The sequence below is a fragment of the Apteryx mantelli genome, chromosome 3 (genome assembly GCF_036417845.1).
Source record: "Apteryx mantelli isolate bAptMan1 chromosome 3, bAptMan1.hap1, whole genome shotgun sequence".
In the NCBI taxonomy this organism is placed as follows: domain Eukaryota; kingdom Metazoa; phylum Chordata; class Aves; order Apterygiformes; family Apterygidae; genus Apteryx; species Apteryx mantelli.
In genome coordinates, this window is record NC_089980.1 from 31,965,368 (window position 1) to 31,987,527 (window position 22,160).

At 36.6% G+C, this 22,160-nt stretch overlaps 2 protein-coding genes across 4 annotated transcripts in view; one reads left to right on the forward strand and one right to left on the reverse strand.

Moving 5' to 3' along the window:
• The window catches only part of SPATA17 (spermatogenesis associated 17), a 101,176-nt gene extending 85,094 nt beyond the window's left edge, over positions 1-16,082 (reverse strand). For both annotated transcript variants that reach the window (XM_067294695.1, XM_067294694.1), the window contains exons 1-4: positions 16,001-16,082; positions 10,512-10,601; positions 9,221-9,302; positions 3,066-3,116 (exon numbers count right to left, since the gene is read on the reverse strand). In XM_067294695.1, the coding sequence (XP_067150796.1) occupies positions 3,066-3,116; positions 9,221-9,302; positions 10,512-10,601; positions 16,001-16,068 (291 nt within the window). In that variant the 5' untranslated portion in view covers positions 16,069-16,082. The remainder of the gene's footprint in view (positions 1-3,065; positions 3,117-9,220; positions 9,303-10,511; positions 10,602-16,000) is intronic.
• Positions 16,083-16,363: 281 nt separating this feature from the next.
• GPATCH2 (G-patch domain containing 2) overlaps positions 16,364-22,160 on the forward strand; it is a 131,914-nt gene continuing 126,117 nt past the window's right edge. The window contains exon 1 of one of the 2 annotated variants that reach the window (XM_067293055.1): positions 16,364-16,571. In XM_067293055.1, coding sequence (XP_067149156.1) covers positions 16,516-16,571 — 56 coding nt within the window. In that variant the 5' untranslated portion in view covers positions 16,364-16,515. Of the gene's footprint in view, positions 16,572-17,111; positions 17,195-22,160 lie in introns of those variants that run through there. The other variant, XM_067293056.1, reaches the window with a different exon arrangement.

A 22,160-nucleotide genomic window follows, 5' to 3' on the forward strand; every position in this document is an offset into this window, starting at 1 on the left:
CAACTCCATTTTCTTATACACAAGGGTGTTGGGTTAAAAAGGGATAGAGCAAGAGCAAAGAATGAGTATGCCTTCAGAGATCTGGGATTAAGTAAAATCCTTTGCATGTGAATAAGGGTCTTAGCTTTGTTTTTCTCTTTGGCTTCAATATTGCTAGTCAACAAGAGCAACTTGGCTTCCATATAGCTGTGCTCTCATTAATGCAGGATTAAGGTCCCTTTGAAACTCTTTCTGATAGTCTTCACCTTACAGCTATAAATGCAGAACCGGATATTTGTGGGTTAAAGGATCAAAACTCTTAAACTGAAAGATGAAAGAGTAAAGTTGTATAAAGCTATAATTCAGTGGGCTCAGTGTACCAATGAAGTGTCGCATTCCATCTTTATTTACACCACTGTCAGTCCAGAATGAACTCACTGATTTCAACTGAATGAAACATAAGTAGGAAAAAGTGCATTATGCCTCAAATTATTTTACGCTAGTTTTCTGTTTCATTAATTCTGTGTGTCAGAGATCAGAAGACTCAAGACTAATTTTTCTGGAAAAGGATATTTACAGAGAGATTCCAACAATGTTCATATTTTCAATAAGGAAGTTGTAAGTTTTTGCTTTTATAAGGAAGTGTAACATGTTATGAATATATTTCTTTTTAATTCCAAGGTGAATGTTCAAAAAATTCTTGGGGGGAAAAGACAAGTGTGTATGCCCTTCAAAGTAATTAGCAAGTTTCAACAGTGATTGGTACAAAACAATTATTGTCATTGATCAGCACTGAACAGATAATTTTAAACAAAGTCATTGTGTGCTCAGCAGATTACAGCTTGTTAACGGGCAAGTTCTAAATGACCTCTTAAGCTAGTCAAATCAATGATGCATATTCCTCATTAAGTAACATCAAAATGTAAGTGGTCTTATAAATAATGTTTATTTTAAGCACTAAAACAAATGGCAAAACCTTGATATATCAAAAGCCATCTGCTCATGGAAATTTTTTTTTTCCTAGGATTACTTTTGTTGCAGAAAATTTATAGCAACCTTAAATCTTTTAAGGCAGAGAATCATACTGCAACCCAGTAGTCAAAACTAAAACTGATTAAAACAAGTTCTCTATTTTAATTTAAAAAGGTGAAACTGATAGTACTGGTTACAACTAAATGCAATCCAGGGAGGTAGAGATGTAAACTGACTTCTAAGCTATGACCATGTGTTTTTGCCCTCAATGATACTTCTAACACTGAAATTGAAAGTGCCTTTCTAATCAGTGACTGGAAACTGAACTAAATTGTTTAATAATGTTATGAGGCAAAACAAAGTAGTCAGAAAAGCAGACATCAGCTATTGCTATATTTTCAGAACACTGAAGTATATTAATTGTGAATCAAACTCACAGTGTGTGAATGCAATGCATTGTTGGCTTAGAAAGCTTAAAGTCCAGCCCTACATCTTCTGCACACAAACTCCCCAGGCCTTATTCTCTACTGTCTTACACCTTGCTTAGTTCTTCAATAACTGGATGATGGCAAAAAAAAAAAAAAAAAAAAAAGCTTGTTTCAGAATGTTAGCTTTTTTAATTAGCACTGCAGATATGGGTGCACTGGATTTAGATAGAAGAGAATCAAATTCTGACATTTGTAACTAAATAAAGATCTGTTCTATTGTCTCTACTGATAAATGTCCATTAAAGAAAAAGACATGACTGAAAACAATGGCACTTTGAAGATTTATATCAGCTAATGATTCAACATTATACCTCTATTGCAAATGAAAGGGAACATATTCAATTTCTTTTAAAAATGAAAGACCAAATGCAAAACTTCATTTAACTAGAATACATAATTTGGTCTTGAAATGCCTTCTGAAAGTATAGAATCAATTTTTGAGCTGGCTTACATCTTGTGCTTTCCTACAGATTTCAACGGTATGAGTATACAGCATGTATCCACTGTGGAATACTTTTAAACCAGCTAACTAAGGAATAAACTAGAACAAAAAAGTCAATTTCTGAGCAATTAGATTGCTGCGGAATGCCTTCACCTAACTTGCATGAAATGTAAGATCCTATTTTGTGCCTTTGGAAGAAGGATCACCAAGTCAAAAATTTGATGTGAACCTAATGATACATCTCTTGATTCTGAGTAAAATAACTCTGGTGCCAAAATAGGCACCAGAAAGGCCACTGCAAAATTTAAACCTGTCCGGGGAATCTTCCTAACTTATAGGAGCTTTCCTGGGTTACTCTCCATCCACATCCCCACATTTGGTGGAATTCAAAAGGCAGGCTATGGCTTTTTCTAAAAAGAATCAGATGCCTTGCCTAAAAAGATAGATAAGCCAAGCCCCTAAATTAAAGCAGTTCTTTTCTACAAAATGAAAGAATTAAAGAAGGTAAAAAGATTTATCTCATGTTCTTTTCTTGTTTGTTTTATATGTTTGTTTAAGTGCAGTTCCAAAGTTCAGGGGAAAAAAATGCTAATTTCTAATTAAATATATTTTGCAGTTTTCTCCATGACAAATATATTTCTCATTTGCTATATATTTACTAAAGTTCAAAGATTGTCCACACACTTCTTCATCTAGAAAAATCACTCATAATAACATCAATGAGATCAGTACAGTTCCAACTCTGTGTTTAGGTAGTATACTTGTACTTCGCTATCTGAGTAACCCTTTTGAGATTCAATACATGATAATAAGGTACTAACAAAAGAAGCACTGATACATCAACTGACATGAAAGTTCTATAGTTTGTTAGAATTGTAAATATATGCTTACATTTGTAAGGGTACTCAGATAAAATATTTGTTTGTTTTGTCATTATCATATATGGTAAGGTACAATGAAAATTTAAATGGGGCAAGACACACAAATGCCTTAAATTCAGCTATAGTTTTCAAATACATCCTAGATTACTGAGTATAACTTTAATTTTTAACTATGTACTATTTCCCGTTGTTGCCTTCAGCATATCAATCAAGTGTATATTATTCTGGTTTGCTCATTTTATTAAAAGCAAATTCGGAGCACAATTGACTTTTCATTTGTTTAACAAGTGAAGAAATATTTACCCTGACAGCCATTTCATTGTAGAAATTCATCTTCATAATAAAATATGCTGTCTGTGAATCAAGAAAAAAAAAAGATGGCATATATTTCAGTTACACAAAGACAGTGCTCCTATTTTTACATATAAAAGATAGGAATCTTTATACATAATACATAATAAGAGTTCTAGGCTTAGAGAGAATAAAATCAAACTTTGTATTGAAGAGATAGGCTTCCTAATACATAATGCAGGCTTAACCAGAAAAATCTATGGCAGTCAAACTAGGAGCTAATGGAGATATATGATCATAAAATGCTCTCCGCTGAGTTTGATAATCAATGGTGCTCTACTGAGAGTAGAATAACAAAGCAGAAATATTCACAAGTGCTGGTGACACGTAGTATTGTATGATTTATTCACTGGGGTTCTTTTAGCCAAAACTCACAGAAACATAAAAGGAATTCATATTTCAAGACGTCTGGTTTAATGAAAAATTCAAAGAAACGCTGTCTTCAGTCGAAATCATTCAAGGATACGGATGCAGTGATGGAGCAAAATTGTGCCTTCCAACCATCTGTACTAAATGTTATGTACTTAGCTGCCTCCCGAGTAATCCTTGGGAATTTTGTTTCATTTAATATTCATTTTAACATCATAAAATCATAAATACAATGATATCGTGTTACAGTGAATCCCCTGATATAGAAAACATTTCCTGAAGTCCTGGTTTCCTTCCAATAAAGAAGAATTCCTCTCCTAGTGAACGAATCCCCTATTATACTAAGCAATCACTTGGCAGCATAGGTTATTTTAATGGATACATCACTTTAAACTAAGCTTTCACATCTGTTCCGCCCTCTAATTACAAATGCAAAATGAACATAATTCACAATTGTATCATAAAAAGTAAAATATAAGTACTCTGAATGCAAGAGTATGTCCTTTATTTAGCACAACATGCAGCTTTTATGTGTTTCTCATGTTTTAGACACAAATCAAAGGCAAAAGTGCTTTCCCCTGATATAGTGATTTTCTCCCCCATGGCAAACAGGAATTCTCTATAAAAGGGTTTCACTGTAATTAGTGTTATTTGAATTGCCTAGTCTGATCCAAAGCAAATTGTCTGTGGAGAGCAGCAGGACTGGATTATTTATCAACAGTCTGGGCAATTAAGAAACAGTTGGCTGCAATATGTTATTTACAAATGAACACAATGATGCTACTTCATTTTAAATTCTCTTTCTTCATTACATTAAGCAAGGCATAATTCCTGCAGTTTAATTAAGGTGCATTTAAAATGCTCACTTTAATATCATACAGCTCTACTAGTAATACAAACAATAGAAAAGGTATTTTTTGTATGAAAGAAGAATGCAGGATTTCAAAAAAAGTTTCTCATATACACACAAACACACACACATATATATATGTATACACACACACACACACATATATATATAAAAGAGGGAATCTCAGTCCCAAAGGTATGAATTAGAAGAATTAGTGAACTCTATCTTCACTTTTCTCTCCATAAATGTTTTCTGAGTGATACTATCTGTAGACAGCTAATTTTGCAATGAAATAATGGTTGCCAGGCCTAAGTACATTCTGAAACTGTTAGATTAAATTGATACAATTTCGCTTTGTAGCTCATCTTTTCTTTCTTTGGAAGGGAAAGCAAGAGTTGTGGCACCACCAAATAGATAAATTACATTTTTAATTGGAATTGCTAGGTTTAAAAATGATCATTGGATTTCTGTGCCTCAAGTGATTAAATTAAACAATCTCACATGTTTTTGTTTATTCTTCTTATATTTGAAGGCTGTAAGCACTTAGGTCTGAATCCATCCTATTTCCCCGAAGCTCCTAATTTGGAGACATAATATCATTATGCTCTTTATGTCACCAGTACTGAAAGACAAGTAGGACCATTTGCACGCTGGAGCTGACTAAGATTTGAAGAGCTCTGCAAATGCATCTCCCTCTATTTTTTACAGAGATAGTCAATGGCAACTAGGCTCCTAACTTACACACTGAAGTTAGGCGTGACAAATTCAGGCCTTACTCTAACGCTACTTAACAAGGTCACTCACATCAGAAATGTGAGCTGAAAGGCCTCTATGGCCACCTCGTTTCTTTTGCAAATGGATTTGCCCTCTGTTTTCTAATCCCAATTAGAGCAAAATGTACTAATTCTGCTATTAGAAGTGCTTGAGAATGTATTCATCCCTATTCACAAAAGTACTGGCGTAACTTCGTGCTTCAACTCAAGTCTACACTTTTGCGTCTCCCCACTAAAGACTCGTTTCTGAACTGGAGCCTTCCTATCCAGTTCGGAACCATTGTTTGTACTTATCTCTGACATTAACATATAAATCCCCCTACTAGTTTATTTTAAAGGCTATGATTCTAAAATATATTTGGACCTCGAGTATAAATTGCTGTACTGCCCTTAATCTACTTTCTCCTTTTCTTACTATTTAAAAATATGTTTGGGCTCCACCTACAAAAGCAACATGATCTGTTTCTGACAAGTCTGTTTATTCTTTATATAGAAATTTTGAAGTGACAATTTCCACAGAGAAGCAGAAATTTGACTGAGAGAAGACTGAGAGAAGGCACCAACATGTGGCCTAAATTGGGAACAAGCACTTTTTTATACAGTGAATAGGCATTTGCCTATGTATTCCTATTGGATTGGGATTATTTAAAACTAGTTACTGAGTTGAAGATAAAATATTTAAGATGACACATCAAATATTCATTTTTTTCAAACGCAGCTCCTTCCAAAGTGAGCTGAAAACATGCCCATCTTCATATCAACCTCATATAACCATGAAACGTGGAATTCCATTTGCCTTAACAGGTGACTTCTTGTCTTTAAGAAGTATTGTAAAGCGAAACATTGATATATAGTTTGATTTATGTTCTGGAGTTTATCTGATTTTAAAATTCATCCTTTTCTGCAGGTCATGCAAGACTTTCAGAATCCAGGACTACCAGTATAATTAAAGCATTAAGAAAACTACTATGAGCTCAATTCTTAATTTTAACTTGAGACTAATATTAAAGAAAAAACTTTTTTTCTGAATTGCTATATTTAAAATATAGCAATTCTATATTTAGAATATAGACATATAACAGGCATATAAAGACCATAAAGAGTTTGTATGTACGTATTTGAATGATCACAGGAAGAGGCACTAGAGGAGTAACAAATGAAATACTAGTAGTGATGCACATATGGACAGCCAATCTGATGAGCCTCAGCCTTTGTTATTTTCCGCATCAGTACCACTCACATTTCACAGTTTTGAATATAATCATTAAAATGATTTATTATCAAGTAATCATTGGTATTTTGTACATATGCTTTGCCTTGTTTGCTGGCAGCAGATACCAATCCAGTCATTATCAGCAGGCAAATTTTAAAGTGACCAAATTTTTTGTATCTAAGAAACTATCATGTCAAATATATCTTTGTGTTTCATTATCAGGAGTCATCACAACAGTTATTAAGAAGATTCAGTGCAAATGTTAACTGATTTTTTAACTTAAAAGTTGCCTTAAGCTGCTGAAAAGACTTTTGTTTCATTTTAAAATGTTACAAATTTAGCCAGTCATGATCAAGTAGAGATAGCACAACAATGAATGTAGGGAATGAACTTAAACTTTATATCTAAGTTCGATCTCCGAACAAAGAATATGGAATATAGCAGTTTAAAGGGAGAAAGAGGTGCCTTTTAATGTGCTACTTACATGGCTTTCAGGTTGGCCTCCACATAAGGTTATGAAATTTAGTCCTCTTCAATCGAAGAGATAGCAAGCACAAAATGAAGCATTTGAGGAAAAAGGCTTTCCAATGCTGATTGCTGTACAATTCATAAGCTTGCTGGTAAGCTTCAGTTTCTCTAAGGCCCTTGCTAATATTGGATAACTGCTGCTATCCAGAAACCGAAAGGATTCATGATCTGATTCAGAACGTGTGTTTTAAGGGTGGGCTTGCTCTATTTTTTGTCCTATGTTATTCCACAGAAATTCAGATTTGGCAGGGGCTTATCAGTTATGTTTACCTGAATAACTATATTCTAAACCAGGCTTTATAGGTCATTAATTTTTTTCAGACACTATAGATTTTAAAATGTAAAACTGAGGGTTTTTTGATGCTAGTTATTTTGGCTTGGTTATTACAGAGAATCTGTGTTAATTTGAAAGACTCCTTTGTCTTAAAACTAAATTGTCAGAAATTTTTTTAAAATGGTGGACAAAAGAAGAAAGAGGTAATAAAATAAAGAGATGAGTTAAAACAGCTTCAATTTCATAGAATCTTAGAATAGTTGAGGTTGGAAGGGACCACCGGAGGTCATCCTGTCACAGGATGCTTATTCCAAGGTGACATTGCAGGCTGAATCTATGAGAAGAATTATCTTGCCATCTCAGCTACATAGCACCTCTCAGAACAGTGCAATGCACAGCAGGCATGGTGGTGACATTGTTCTTTTGGTACCTTATTTGGGCACTGCTGTTTTTACAATCTTCATATAAAAATAAGTGTCTGAACTGACATCATTCTGATTAAAATAGGAAACTGATTATTATCTACAAAGAAATTTGAACATTCGCTGGCCAAAAGATAGCTCCTAAAAATTCTTTGTGATTGAAAAAATGTAGAAAGACCACCATTAGATTTTTGTCCTGCTTAAGCCCTCATAATGACCTGATGATCAGATGCCAGAAACTGACACTGATGATTCTTATTTTCAAATCTTGAAAGGCACAGAGACACACAGATCACCCTGCTTCTGAAGCACCAATCCACAATGTTTTACTGTAAAGAAATGTAAAACTTGAAAGGATGTCATGAGACAACCTGGCCTAAAACTCTGCCTGAAGTATATCTAAACCACCCATGACAAGCATTTTTCTAACTTGCTCTTAAAAACCTGCAGTAGAGGGGGTTCCACAACATCTTTGTCAATTTGTGTCAATGTTTCAAAGTAGGTTGATTTCGTCCTTCCCCTTTCCCAGTGGCTCCAAGGATTCTCTCTTTTTATTAACAAATTTCAATATATACAACATTATCATGTCTCTCCTCTTCCACAGAAGGTTTTTCCAGGTTAAACAATCCTTCCTAAACTCAGGGACAATATTCAATTCACAGCCCACATTTTTTTCAGAACAGAATTCAATCCAAGCATGCAACTATCTACTTTGCATGCAAAAATAAGAGTATTGTAGAAGATAAAATGAAAATCTTAGCCTGGAAGGATGACTCATAGTTTATTAGTTAGGAAATGTAAGTTGGAAGAGGTAAAATCTTTTATTAAATTACTGATAGACTTGGTGAAAAGCACACAAGTTTTCAGGCACACAAGTCCTTAGGCTTGAAAACATAGTTTATTAGGAGGTATGGACTTTAGCATATAATATGTGAACTATTACTGCTCAGTTTTTTTGACTTATCTGCTTTGAATGAAAGGCAACAATTTAGTTTTAACAAGACTAATCAAGAATAAATGACGTACAAGTTAAAAACTATTGTAATGTAAAATATTAGCATAAATTGATAAATTAGTGAAGTAAACTACTTATTAAAAACTTTATTGTTTTATGCTAAAGGCAAATTAGCTTCTTCTTAATCTCCTAAACCTCTTAACAGAGGTTTTAGCTAGTGTGCTATCATACATTTTTGCTATCTTCAAGTCCATAAAGGGAATTAGATTGACTGTGATCCGCTGTGTGCCTTAAGGCAAAATCTCAAATATTTCAAGGTTCATTAAGTAAGAAATTCAAACCACTAAAACATAGAACAGCAATGTGTAGAAACATTGGCTTATTTTATTTTAAGAATTAAAAGTTCTGCCAGGAAAAAAGCATCTCCAAAAGCTCCAATCCTGCAATTAGCATCATGTAGGCAGGCTTCTGCATGAGCAGATCTCATTGCTGGTTTGGGGACTAATGCTCCAGAGCTGCAAACACTTAGGCACTAACTTAACATGACCATCATGAGTAGGCTCACTGAAATTAATGGTGCTTTTCATGGTAGTAAAGTTAAGTATGCTTATGTTTGAATACAGGATCGAGTTTCAGCTTTTTAATTTCAGGATGAGTTCACATATTACTTTATATTTATGCTGTAATATACACAAACAAAATTTAAAAATTTTTTTTTCCTACCTCCACCATTTTTCTGAAGTATCTTCTACCTTGATAACCTCTCCACCACTTCTGTATAATAATTATCATATTGTTCAAATATCTAAAATGAAATATATTTAAAAAATAATTATATTGAGACATTATTAAAATATAACTGTACTTTAATATTTTGCAATATTAAAAGTAATATACAGTGTATTATCCTTACTTATTCCAAAAAAAGGGCCATTGCAAACATATTCCTTACCTAAAAGTGTATGTAGACATGCATACAGAAACACATTTATAAACTTTATATATATGTGTGTGTGCGTGTGTGTGTGTATGTGTGTATGTATACACACAAACCCACACATACTTAGCTTTTGGAATAAATGGGTCACTGCAAACTTATTTACTCTTCCAGCTATCATTACAAAAGATTTATGAAATAGCCTTAAGAATATAATGTGCATGACAGTTGATTTTATTTTCATGAACAGTTTTAACCAAAAATATCTGACCAGTTCAGAATCTTTTCAGTTATATGCAAAATTTCCACTGCTTACAGTTTTTAGATATTTGACAAAACCCATAGTTATCTGGAATTTTAGACTACCTTTTTCCTCATGTAAAATTAAGATCATGTAAAATTAGTTGTAAATAATCGTTTATTCTGTCCTTATCATATATACTTTAATATGCTACTAAAAATCCTGCAAATGATGTCTGACATCAATTTTGCATAAAATAATGCAATCATTATTTTGGGACTGTTTACAAAAAGCTGTGTGCTGGGGCATTCACAGCACCTAACTATGAACACCTAATTTAGAAACCTTGCAGTACATATAGCATAACTCACTGAAAGCAGGCTTTTCCAGTGGGTGATTAAGAGAACCTAAATGAGAGAGTAATTCAGAGCACTCACAACTTTTCTAGAATAAGAGTCCAGCTGCTAGGCACTTACTAGGCAATTTTTCTATAATGTCCACAATAGCTGAGATAAGAAACATCTTTGCATAAAACATATATGAGGTACATCCTTTTTTTTCTCCAGTCATGCCAAGATTTCTTAAACAATACTGCATATCTGTCTTGAAAAAGTGGCTATTTCCATGCCACTTACCAGTGTCATGACATTTTAATCACATGCAGTTCCGAAAATCAAAAATTATTGTTTTTTACAGTGGTACAGCATACGTTTCTTTCTATATAAAAGCAGAACAATGGCTAGATTTTTTTCAAAATCCTCCCATTTTCTTAAAGCCAAGCAATACTGTCTGGAAAAAAGATTGAAATACAGATTAAAATCAGCTAAATATACTACCTGATATAGGCTCGGACTCTGCATCCTCGAAACCAGCTCTGGATTTTGACAGCAGCTTTATACTCTTTCTTTCGGTGTTCATCTACAGATCTGAAAATACAAAAAGTAGTAAATATTTTTATAGTAGATATAGAAAATAAAAAAGTAACATTACTTGTCAGCATGATAATCTAGTATCAAAACAAAAAAGGCTTCTAAGTATTTCTTTTACTGTTGCAGCTTGTGATCTTTTTCACTGGGTTTTTTCACCTGTAATTAAAATTTTAATTCTGTATAGTTCAATCAATATAATTTACATTAATTGCATACCATAGAGATAACAAAGTCCCCAGTAGAAGACTGGTTACTTGAGAGACTGTACTCAAATTGTAAAGATTTTAGAATCAAAAACAGAAAATGAACTAAATATGGAGTATAAAAAATTAAATTTATAAACTTTACTGGGAATGGAGAATAAGGAAAAAGAACATCAAAGAGCCTCAGAACAATACATAAAGTATCCTAAACCATTCTACCTAAACTATTACTATGGAAATAAACTCTTAAAAACAATAAGGAAAAGTAAATATCACTGTAAGCTACTTCAATGCTAGAGTATCTGTAACTTGCAGCTGACATAACTTTTGGGAGAGTGTGCTTCTTACTCCTTTGTAATACTGAATATCCGTGTCAGCATGTCAGGGACTTCTTTTGTTGTAGGTGAAAAATATAGATAATGCTCTAACGATAATTAGTCCTGAATTATATAAAAATCCTTTAACTATATACAAAATTGGATATCTACAGGAATATTAAATAAATTAACCATGGTCAATATTATAATGATAAATGTCAACTGCTTTAATAAGAACTGAATATTAGGAGGAAGATCTAGTTCAAATACATTTTTAATGACCTATACAAAATATTTTACTTGCATATTACCTGTATATTATCACTGAAGAGTGATAACATCACTAATGGTGACAGACCTTGTTTGTAGACTTTTTTAATGAGTATGAATTTGAACTGATCTTTCAGAATAAAACTAGAGGATTTAGACTTTTAGCTAGTTTCTTAGGAAGGAATTTAAAGAACAGAAATATGAAGAAGAGGAAGAGATGACTGAAAAAGTGAGACATAAATGTAAGGAAAGAATATTATGAATTGGAGTATGAAGCAACAAAAGCATAGAAAAGAGATAAGATGTGGAAATTTTCAAACTTTAGAAGGTCTGGAATGTCAGGATATGAAATGTGAATGTTGCATAAAAGTAAGAATAAGTCAGGGAAGAGATCTGAAGAAGAACTGGAAACAAAGGGTATTAGTAAATAATTTGGACAGATTCTGAAGGGAAGATCACAGGGATCTTTAGCATGGGATTATAGTAGTCAAAGCAAAAGATTTTCGAGTCTTGACAGGACTTTTCACAATGGGAATTCAGAGACATGGATTTTGGAGATAATGTAGAAACAAAACTGGCAGAGTATCAGGGTGTGATGCAGGCAGGCAAGGAGGAAAGAAAAGCAAACAAAATGATGAAGAGAGAATACAGGGAAAGATGAAGAATTTGTTTTTAAGTTACAGAAGAAGAAAGGTTATCTAGAAAGAGATATCAGTGCAGTAGCTGAAGATACAGGACAGACATAGGTGGAGAACTGATAACTTCAAGCAGATCTTTGAGAAGCATTAGCTGTCAAAGCTTTGCATTAAATACGGTAGTACAAGCAAACGGCAGGTGCACAGGTAGGGAAAGAAGCACAAGTGAAAAGACCCCATCAGAAACTCTGAAAATAACTCCAAAAGATAGTCCTCCCTTTTCTTCTTTCTGTGAATTCTTCTACTAGGAGAACTGTAACTGTGACAAAGCAAAAAGACACCTAAGGAAAAATATGTATCTGAAAGAGAGTTTTCAGAGTGTTCAGGAAGAAATTACTATGATCAGTTTCAATACTGAGGGGTGGAATCTAGCCACAAGATCATGTCTAGCTTTTATTTACATTTTTTCATAATAAAGTGTCAATAACCGTCAAGTTGATGAACTTAAAGTTATATTTTAATTTTCATGGAATTTTTACTGTCACATATTTATTAGGAATCTTTTACCAAATAGTTTACTTTGTTACACCTCCCACAGAATAACAATTAGATTAATATTAGTTAGCTCTCTAACTATCTGAGTGTTTTGCCAACATTAGTCGCCTTGGTAAACACTAACAAGAGTCACTTGTATCTGATAACTGAATATTATCCTCATTACTGATTTATTACTTTAATGTCTCTACTAAAGGATATTAGCTCCATTCATTTTGTATCTGCTGCTGCAGCATGTGCTCCCACATCACATTACATGGACACAAACACAGGTCTTCATTGTCACCTGATATGCATCACACCCATTCCAATACCTGGAAACTGCAGAAAACAAACCATCTTTTTATTAAGACCACAAAAAGTCAATATCAAAGCTGGCATTCATAGTAAAGAGCTCTCTTGTTCCTTTCTTGGACAGTTTCCTAGACTTCACAGGAAGCAGACACCTCCAGAAAACTTCACCCCAAGGTAAATGAGCTTGATGTAAAATGTATGAGCAGTTTGGCCCTGGCTAGGCAGCCACAATTACAGACTGGAAATGAAGGAGACAAGACATGGAACTAGCCTGGTCTGAGATGCTAGCTCCAAAACCAATCCTACTTACTTGGCAATGGCCAATGACAATGGTCTCCTTCTGGAAGAGCAGAAGTTCCCTCCTCTATTACTCCCTGTTAGTTGTCTAGTCAGGCTGTTGTCTTGCCTAGTTGAGTCAGTTTATAAGTCCCTGTAAAGTTCACTTAAGCAGACCAACAACAGACTTGTTTTTCTTACACTATAGTTCCACAAACTATATAGTTTCCGCTTTCAACTAACAATGCCAGCAAACTGAGTCGTCTGGTGTTTAAGTTGCTCAAGCTGATATCTGCCATTCTGATCAGATTGCATACTTACCATACAGTTTGAATTAAGCTTTTAGATAGTCACAAATACTTCTCAAAGACTTTACTGAATGTTACATAGGTACACTCAAGGTCAACATCTGACTTACAGATGTTACAGTACATAAAAGTAGATTATTGAAAGAATAAGTTATCATTTAGCATTAACCAGATCCTCTACATTTTAATGCTTATCCTAAGAGGATATTTCTCAAGGTATTTGCATTGGGCCATTGTTGGGTAAGTCCTTCCCTAAAGAGACACTTTCCCTAAAAAGAAACCATGATTTTAGGAGCCCCTAGACCTCTGACATAAATGGAGTTCTGCATAAAGTATGTCAGAAACATTATTAAGATCAGAAGAACATTGGTAAATTGATCACCCATCTAAACACAATCAACAGTCATCAACCTGCCCTAATCCTTAATGGAACAGAGGTAGAGTCCTAAAATAGCAAAGGCATTTTGAAAGATAAAGAAAGAAAGAGTTTTCTAATTTGGGGACTTAATTTAAGGCACTTAATTACTGTGTTCCTCCTGTAGCAGTAAGTATTAGCAAAAATACTTCATTTTCACAAGGGTCTGTTTATGTCAGGCTGTGTTAGATGTTCTGCATGTTCTAGATGTTCTACACAGCTCTGTATTTAGATCTTGAAAGATAGGTGAAGAAAGAAATATTTTTATTTTGTTTTAAAATGTGTTTGACGCATATGGAAGTAAATCTTTCAGGTTTTACCCTTGCAAACAAAGTAACTTTATTTGCAACAAGGCAACTCATACAAATAAGGTAAATATTTGGTAATCTATATTCTGCTGCACCTTCCGATGATTTAAATTAAGGTAGATGTAAACACACTACAATGCCAAAAGTTAATTTGTTAAGTTTAAAAATTAAATACAGAAGTATCAAAAGCACTAAACAAGATACTCTGATTTGTTTCAAGATTTTACTGACAGTTTCCTTGAAGAAGTCCAAGATTCTCACCCTAAAGAACAAAGATCAGATTACTGATCAGCCGTTCAGTGGCTGAACTGGAGTTTTTGAAGGCTCTCATTGAAATTCTCAACTGAAGGTCTCTGAATTTCAAGAAGCTGATGGATTACAGCCTGTTCTTAAAAAGGAAACAATTCGGTTTTGGAAAACTATGCCAAAAAACAAATCTCCAAACATCAAGCATGCTGCCCTCCAATGGATTTCCATGTTTGGCTCTGCCTGCTCTTTCTAACTTGAAATATGTGAAATACAAGTATAATCTGCTGTAACTGATGCTCACTTAGTGAACTACTGTGTGTACAGCCACAAGAGTACAAGCTAAAGCTCAGGGAAAGAACAAGAAAACAGAATGCTTCATACACAGGCAGGACTTGAACTCTGTGTAACTTTTAGCAATGTCAGAGAGCTTTGTTATTCATACTAATGATGCTGTAATTGGTTTCTAAAATGAATGAGTCAATGAACAGTAAAGAAAAAAAACTAGAACTAAACTAAACATTTATTTGTTTAGATATTAACATTACATTTTTAGTAACAGCAACAATATATTTGTATAAAAGTTTACAGTAGAAATCCATTAAATATTAAAATAAGTGTTAAAACTTTTATTTCTTAAAATCTGATCTGTGAAAAGTTGGCCTCCACCACCACCTTACAAAGAAATGAGCAGCACAAACTGTCCCACTTAGTCAAGAGAATGGTAACAGGTGATTTGATCACAGTTCGCCACTCTGTAACACAGGAGATTTCAGATCTTTAGTAGAAAAAGCATCTCTTTAATTCAGTACAAAAAGACAAAACTTATCCCAAGCCGCATAATCCAATTTAGAAATACATCTCAGTTTTTAACAGTGTGGATAATCAACATCAACTCACTTGGAAGCTGGGGGATTCTGTCTCTTAATTAAAAAAGTGGTATCTTTTGACAGGATAAGCTAAATCTCCAGTAAAAGTTATAAATTTAAGCCACAAGAGGAGGTGCTCATAGTTTATGTATGTTTAATAGGGATTTATAATGTATAAATTCCCTTGATAAAATAGTTGTATCACTGCAGCGCTAACACTAAACTCCGTTCCGTTCAAGATTAACTAGGGAGAGACAAATGAAGGCAGGCGCTGCATAAAACGCTCGGAAGTTTCAGCGGCTAACGCTGAGTTTCAGACGCTACTTTTCGCTCCAACTTAGCCGGGAGCGGAGGAGGGGAAGGTCAGTAATTTTTTTCGGGTCGCAAAAAGACTCCCTAAAAACACGGCGGGGCCCACGAGACGCCGGTGACCCCCGACCGCTCCCAGCCGCGGGAAGGCAGTTGGGCGCGCGGCCGTTGGGGGCGTGGCCCGCGGCCGTTGGGCGCGCGGCCCCAGCGGGAGGCAGCGCACGGCGGGGCGCGGGGAGCGCACCCCGCCGCGCCGGGCGGGGGAGCGCCGCCATCTCGTTACGGAGGGAGCCCGGGGGCTTCCCCGGGGCTACGGCGGCGAGCAGCGGGCAGCGCCAGCCCAGCCCAAGAAGGTGCGTGTCGTCGCGGCCCCCCGCGCCGCCCCCGTTACCTGTTCCGACGGAAACACTCCTCCCGCAGGCCCGGCAGCCTCGCCTGAAGCCTGGCCAAGGTGGCCATGCTTCCCTCCACCTCCCTCCCGACGCCGCCACCATGGCAACGGGGCCGTACCACTCCGCGCGGGCGCGGGGATGGCCGTCCCTCCCGACGCCCCGCCGGCAGGGCAGGGAGGGTGCGGGCGGCGGCGGGAGCCCCGCGGAGCAGGGCCGCGGGCGGCAGCGCGGCCGCGGCGGGGGGGCGCGCCGGGGTGCGCCGCCCGCGGGCAGCGGCCCGGAGCGGGAGGGGAAGAGGCGCGATGGTCGCGCCCGGTTTCCTGCCGGTGCCGCAGCTACTTCCGGGCTCTCATCATGGGGGAGTGAGGAGCAGCCCTGGCCGCCCGCAGCCTCCCCGCCCGGCCCTTGCCCGCCAGCCTCCGCCGCGGCGCCCCTCGCCCCGTCTCCGCTTGCCCCAGTCTCTGCGAAGCGGCGCCAGCCTCCCCGGGGAGCGGCCGGGGGAGGCGCCGGGTTCATGTTCCGGGTCGCTGAGCCTAACCCGACCCGAGCTCAGGCGGCGAGAAAGAGCTGGTGAGGCCAGGCCGGGCCGGGGGCAGCGGGGCGAGTGTGGGGCCGCCCGCGAGGCGGGGGTGGGGGGGTCGCTGCCGCCCGCTCCCCTGCGGCGGGGCGCGGGGGAGGTGCCGGTGTCTGGGGCCGAGGGCAAGCGGGGAGGGGGTGGGAGCCCGCTGCCTCTGGGAGATGGGAGAGCCCATCTCGGTGCTGGGTGCGAGGCTTAAAAACTTGGGGAGAAGTATTTTCCTCGGCCCCCGCAGCGCCCCGGCGGGCAGCACCGGCCCGCGCGGCCGCGGGAACCGATACGCCGGTGCTTTTCTCCCCGCCAGAGGCCTCGCGGGAAGAGGGCTACGAGGCCTGGCAGGTGCCACTCACACGTCTCAAACGCTCCTTGTGTTTATAAGGGAGTAGTGGGCTGGGAGAAGAAACCTGTCCTCCTTAATAAAAAGGACAGCAGGCAAACAAATAAAAACTCTCATCACAAATTTATTCACTCTTTTTTTTTTTTTTAATTGTGGTGAACCCCAAAGAGCTGCATCCTTTGTGATGTATGCTGCAGAAACATGTAGTTAGGTGTGGTTGTTGTTCTAGAGCTATTATATTTTGCCTGAAACAAGAATCAACAAGTGTGGCTATAACAGGTGAGCAAGAAGCATATGCATAGTTCTAGTTCAATATAATTCACAGATTTACTGTTTTATATAATTCCAGATATTAGCATATATGATTCTAAATAGCATATTGTATTTATTGTGGGACTGTAGAAAGGGAAAACTGAGTAACAGAAAGAAGAGGAAAGACAAGAGGAAGGCATGCACACAGAAGAAAGAAAAGCAAGTTTTGTTTAGTCAGCCATGGAGCAGTAGAAAGACTAGTAGTGGAGCAATTGTTGAGGAAAGTAAGATGGCCCAAACAACCAATTGGGAAGCCTTTCATGTTCTGCATGAAACGTTAGGTGTCTTGTGGCTTCCAAACCTTCTGTAAGCAGTATGTTAACATTCTTAAAAGAAGCTGATTTCTTGGAAAACTTCAGGTGACTATGTAAAATATTGAGATGGAGGAGAAATATAAAATATTTTCCCTCTAACTAGTGATGAAAAGGATGCTGTGTTTTGTTTTTTTTCCCCCCGGTGTATGTCTCCAAAGATGAAAACAGTGAAACCTTCAAAAATTATGTGGCTTATTATCTTATTGTTAGTGTAAACCGCAAATCATTCTTGTGGAAAAACTTTTTTGATTAAAGCTGGTCCTGAGATCATTCTCTGTATATTGTGAAAGGTTGCATTAGTTGAATTATTGTGTATTCCAACTGATAAGTTCTAGTGAATTTCATTTTTATTAATGGTTATGGGGAGGCTTTTTTTTTTTTAATGTTGATGATAATTGGTTATAGCCATAATTGTTGAACAAGAAATCTGGGGCTTCACTGTATTATGTATACAGGTATCTGCAGGCAGGGAACCCAGATCTTAAATCTGCTGTTCTTTTCTGTGGATGGGGAAGAAGAGAGGAAGAGCTTAGCATTCAGCTTCCTTAAATAGTAAACTCCTTTTTTCCTCCATTTCTGCTACTACCACCACTTTTTTTCCTGTGGATATTTTCATGGCTTTCTTGCAACCCCTTTGAGAAGGCTTTTTATATAATAAAAACGTATTTGCCAACATGCTATATATGTGTTAGAAAAAGTTTGCTAGTTTTTCTAAGCATGTGAATTTGCCTGGTGTAAATATAACTTTACTTTTGCTGGTGTAGTTCATAGCACTTTCAGAGAATGATGTATGCTGTACTGGTAGAAGTCTTTTATGTTAATACTAATGTGTGTGCAGTAGGAACATTGCCTGAGACACTCCTAATGCATATCTTTACTCTGAGAAAGTTTTCATTGTAGACCTGACCTGTCATTTGTCTTTAAATTTTATTATTTTGTGTCCACATAAAATAATTTAGTTCCAGTGTCTAAAAACAGTGTTCAGCAACACAAGATATGGGAACTTGACATATTTTTCTGTAACTGTCATCAGACAGTAACAGTTTTACTTGTCCAAATACACAGCCCAGAGGAATTCAGCACAGAGAAAATAATTGAAATCTTACTATCTATTGGAATGTTAGTTTAACAGCTGTGGAGGTCTGTTAAATCTCTCGGAGCTGCTGTCTTTTCTCGTCCTTGTACATAAGTTATTTCAGAAGCTATCCTTTAAGGGAAACCCATTTGAGAGAAATGTGATATTAAAGAAATGAAGGAAAATATTTTTTTCAAGGTGTAATGTTTGATTTGGAAACTCAAGAATTTTAGCTTCCTAAAAACATTAAGGCCCTAAGGAAGTTAGTAGATTCTGATCTGCCCCAGAATGAGATTGTTCATTTTGGGTGTTAAAGCTCCTCTGAAGCTAAATGTTTTTCACTTATGAGTACATATGACAACTTAGAAATAGTTTGCATTTTGGATATGTCCTGGGCACTCTGATTCTTCTGATAATGACTTTGATGTTACAGCATATTACCATCATTTGACAGTTCATGTGATTCTCCACCTTGACAGTTAATTAATGAAGTCGTACTTCTGAAAAGGGCAAGCATATCAGTAAATGGCAGCAATGGGATTGTAAGAATTGCTACCTCTCTTGATAAATTGCTCCAAATCTCATTTCTGGCTGACCAATTCATTTGCATTAGAGCTTTATTAAATGCAGCTCATGTCAGCATCTTTCTGACTGTATACCATTGCTCTTGCTCTGTACTGAACTTTTTTTTTTCTCTGTTAAATATTAGTGAAGAATGTTGTGTGAAATTTTAGATAGGATTTATTATATTGTTGTACTTTCTTAGGTAATCAGCAATTGTAGAAAAGTCAGATGTACTTATTACAAATTGCCCTGGTGCTAATTTTTAAGAGGATCATCAGCATAATCTGTTAAAATTCCATAGTTTCTCAAATACTTATAACTTATATAGGTCAAGTGTAGTGGTATTACAAAGCTTGTCTAAAAAAGGTCTCTCAAATGCAGAGTTGGTACCAACAATCGATGGGTAGTATGTGATGGGAAGACCAAAAAGTTGCTAGCAGTTATCTACGAAAATATATGGGAATTGTATATTTGATAGCAAAAGAATGATAGAAAATTCTAGCAAGGGTAGCAAGTAGATGTTTTTAGCCGAAGAATGATGATTCTTATAAATTTTAATTTAAAAACAAAATCCTTCTGTATTTCTCTTTTGCAAAACTGATTTATATACAAAAGTAACTTACTGCAAAAAAGCAGAGTTGGCATACCTTGAAGATGAAAAACAGCATGGGGTTTTGGTTTTACTTTTCCCTTTTCAGATACTGACATGCTTCAATACAATATCCTGACTTGTCTCAAGAGTCCCAGATTCTTGCCACTGTTCGTACTATCTTATATGAAACTCTGAATAATTATGGGTTTTGGTATTCAATTTCTCTAAGTTTGCCTGTGGTGACACTGTCTGATTTTTGTTTTATTAAAACAAAAATTAAATTTGTATTAAGTTTTTGTTCTGAATCTTAAAGCTACCCTGAATGTGTTGCCAGTGTGTTGACTCAGTCTCTACAGCAAGCACTGGGCAGGATTGTTAGAGGTAGAAGAGTAGATAAGGATAATGCAATTCTACATAGCTTGATAGCTAGCTCTTCTGCCACCAAGCAATGTTTTGTACAGGGCAGAATGCATATTGGTTGTTTTGTATTTTTGTGTAGCTGGTTGTCCAGCAGAGAACACTTAAAGATATAGATAGATGTGGACTGGATGCTTTGTGTTCTCCTTTCCATTGATGGTGAGTGATGAGAGGCAAGCTTAAATAATCTAGCCCCATTTTCTGTTTCTGATGTGTGCCATAAGCTTTTATGTAACATAGGTCTATCAGCTATATGGAGTTGATCCATTTTACTGTCCCATTTATGTATAGCCCAAGGAACAGGCATATTTCTTTCTTGTTCTTTTGCGCGTGTGCTTTTTTTTTTTTGAATCAACATTTGTTCACATTCAGCAGTAAAGCAAAGGTCTCAAGATTATGTTTCTGAGGCTTTGTTAAAATTACTTCTGAGGTGGAGAAATGGAATTCAGTTTAGTGCCTGTCTGAGGATGGGGTAAAGTATGAGTACAGCAATACTATGAGAGATCAGAGAATCTATATGAGAAAAGATTATAGAAAATCATGTTTCGTAGTCCCAATGTTCATGGAACTACTTGATTTTTCTTGTGCTTTTAGCTTGTGGTCATCAAGATTGGTTGTGAAGAGAGCAAAAATCATGGTTCTGAGGGAACTGCTTTCCTCCAGACTTATTGTTGATGGTTATTGTACTCTCTTCAGAATTTGAGAGAGAGATTTTGTGAGTGGTAAGACCTCTACATTGTCAGGCATTTTAGGTGGGAAGTGAATTAGAAACATGATACTTGATTGCACTGAAAAAGTAAATGCCTATTATTTCAATTAGTGGTTTCCATACTGAATGATAATGGTGAACACAAGCTGTGTTAACTGTTTCGGAGTACCTGAAAGCTGTTATGTCATTTCCTACAAACAGTACTTTTATTGTTGTTTCTGGTGACAGATAGAGAGGAAATGGGTCAGCCTTTAGTGGTATATTAAAATTGCTTCAGGTAAATGTAAAGGTCATTGTAGGCAAACTGTATTTTCTTACTGTAAAATAGTATATTCTCCTAGCAAAGACATTACAGTTTATTGCTAGCTGTGGGCTGTTGCTGTAACAGCATTTTTATAGCCTTGTGTGAGTCATACTAAACTGTGGCATAACTTAATACTTTTTGTATCTTAATATGTTGTCCTACGTTCTGTGTTACAAGCTTTAAAGTTTCTCATCTTACTGAATGCAGTAGGTACTTGCTGATTATATCTTTAAAACTTTTTATCTGGCTTCCATTATTGTAGTTATCTTTCAACCTATTTTCTGCACAGATATTTTTACTGAAGCAACATCTGCGGAAACAATTATACTTCATAGGCTTGGAATACAAGCTTGACGGTTGTGAACAATATAGAAAATTATGGAAACTGGAATTGTCTGATAAATAGTGCTGTAATAAAAATGTGCTCCTGAACTTTGAAAACAAATTTTCAGACTAATTGTTCTACCTGGTTGCTGTTACCATTTTTTCTTTAACCATAGCAAGAGAAATGAAAGATCCAGTAAATTAAGCAAAAGTGATTTCTTGGATTTTTCAGTAGCAGTAAATGTTTTATGTTGATAACTGGCATGTTGAAAGTGCAGTGAGGGTGAAAAGCTGAAGTGCAAAGTGTTGTGTATTCTGAGTGTATTACAGAGGAGCTTCTGATGTCCCAAACTGATGAAATAATTCTCATAATCATACTAAGGAAACATACTAAAGTGATTATAATACGAGTTTGTCTGATCTCTCCAAGATATAATGCAGTTAGGGTACAGCTGTGTTATACATGAGATCATGGCTGTAATTTGTAGGGTAAACAAGGTCATTGCCCTGTTACAGCTCTTATTCAATTCAGGTGCTGCAGCTTTGAGATCAATGAAGAGACTTAATATTCGGTGGAAAAGATTAATTGTAGGAGTTCATAAGATTTAAAGTTGCTGTCTGATGGGAACTAAGT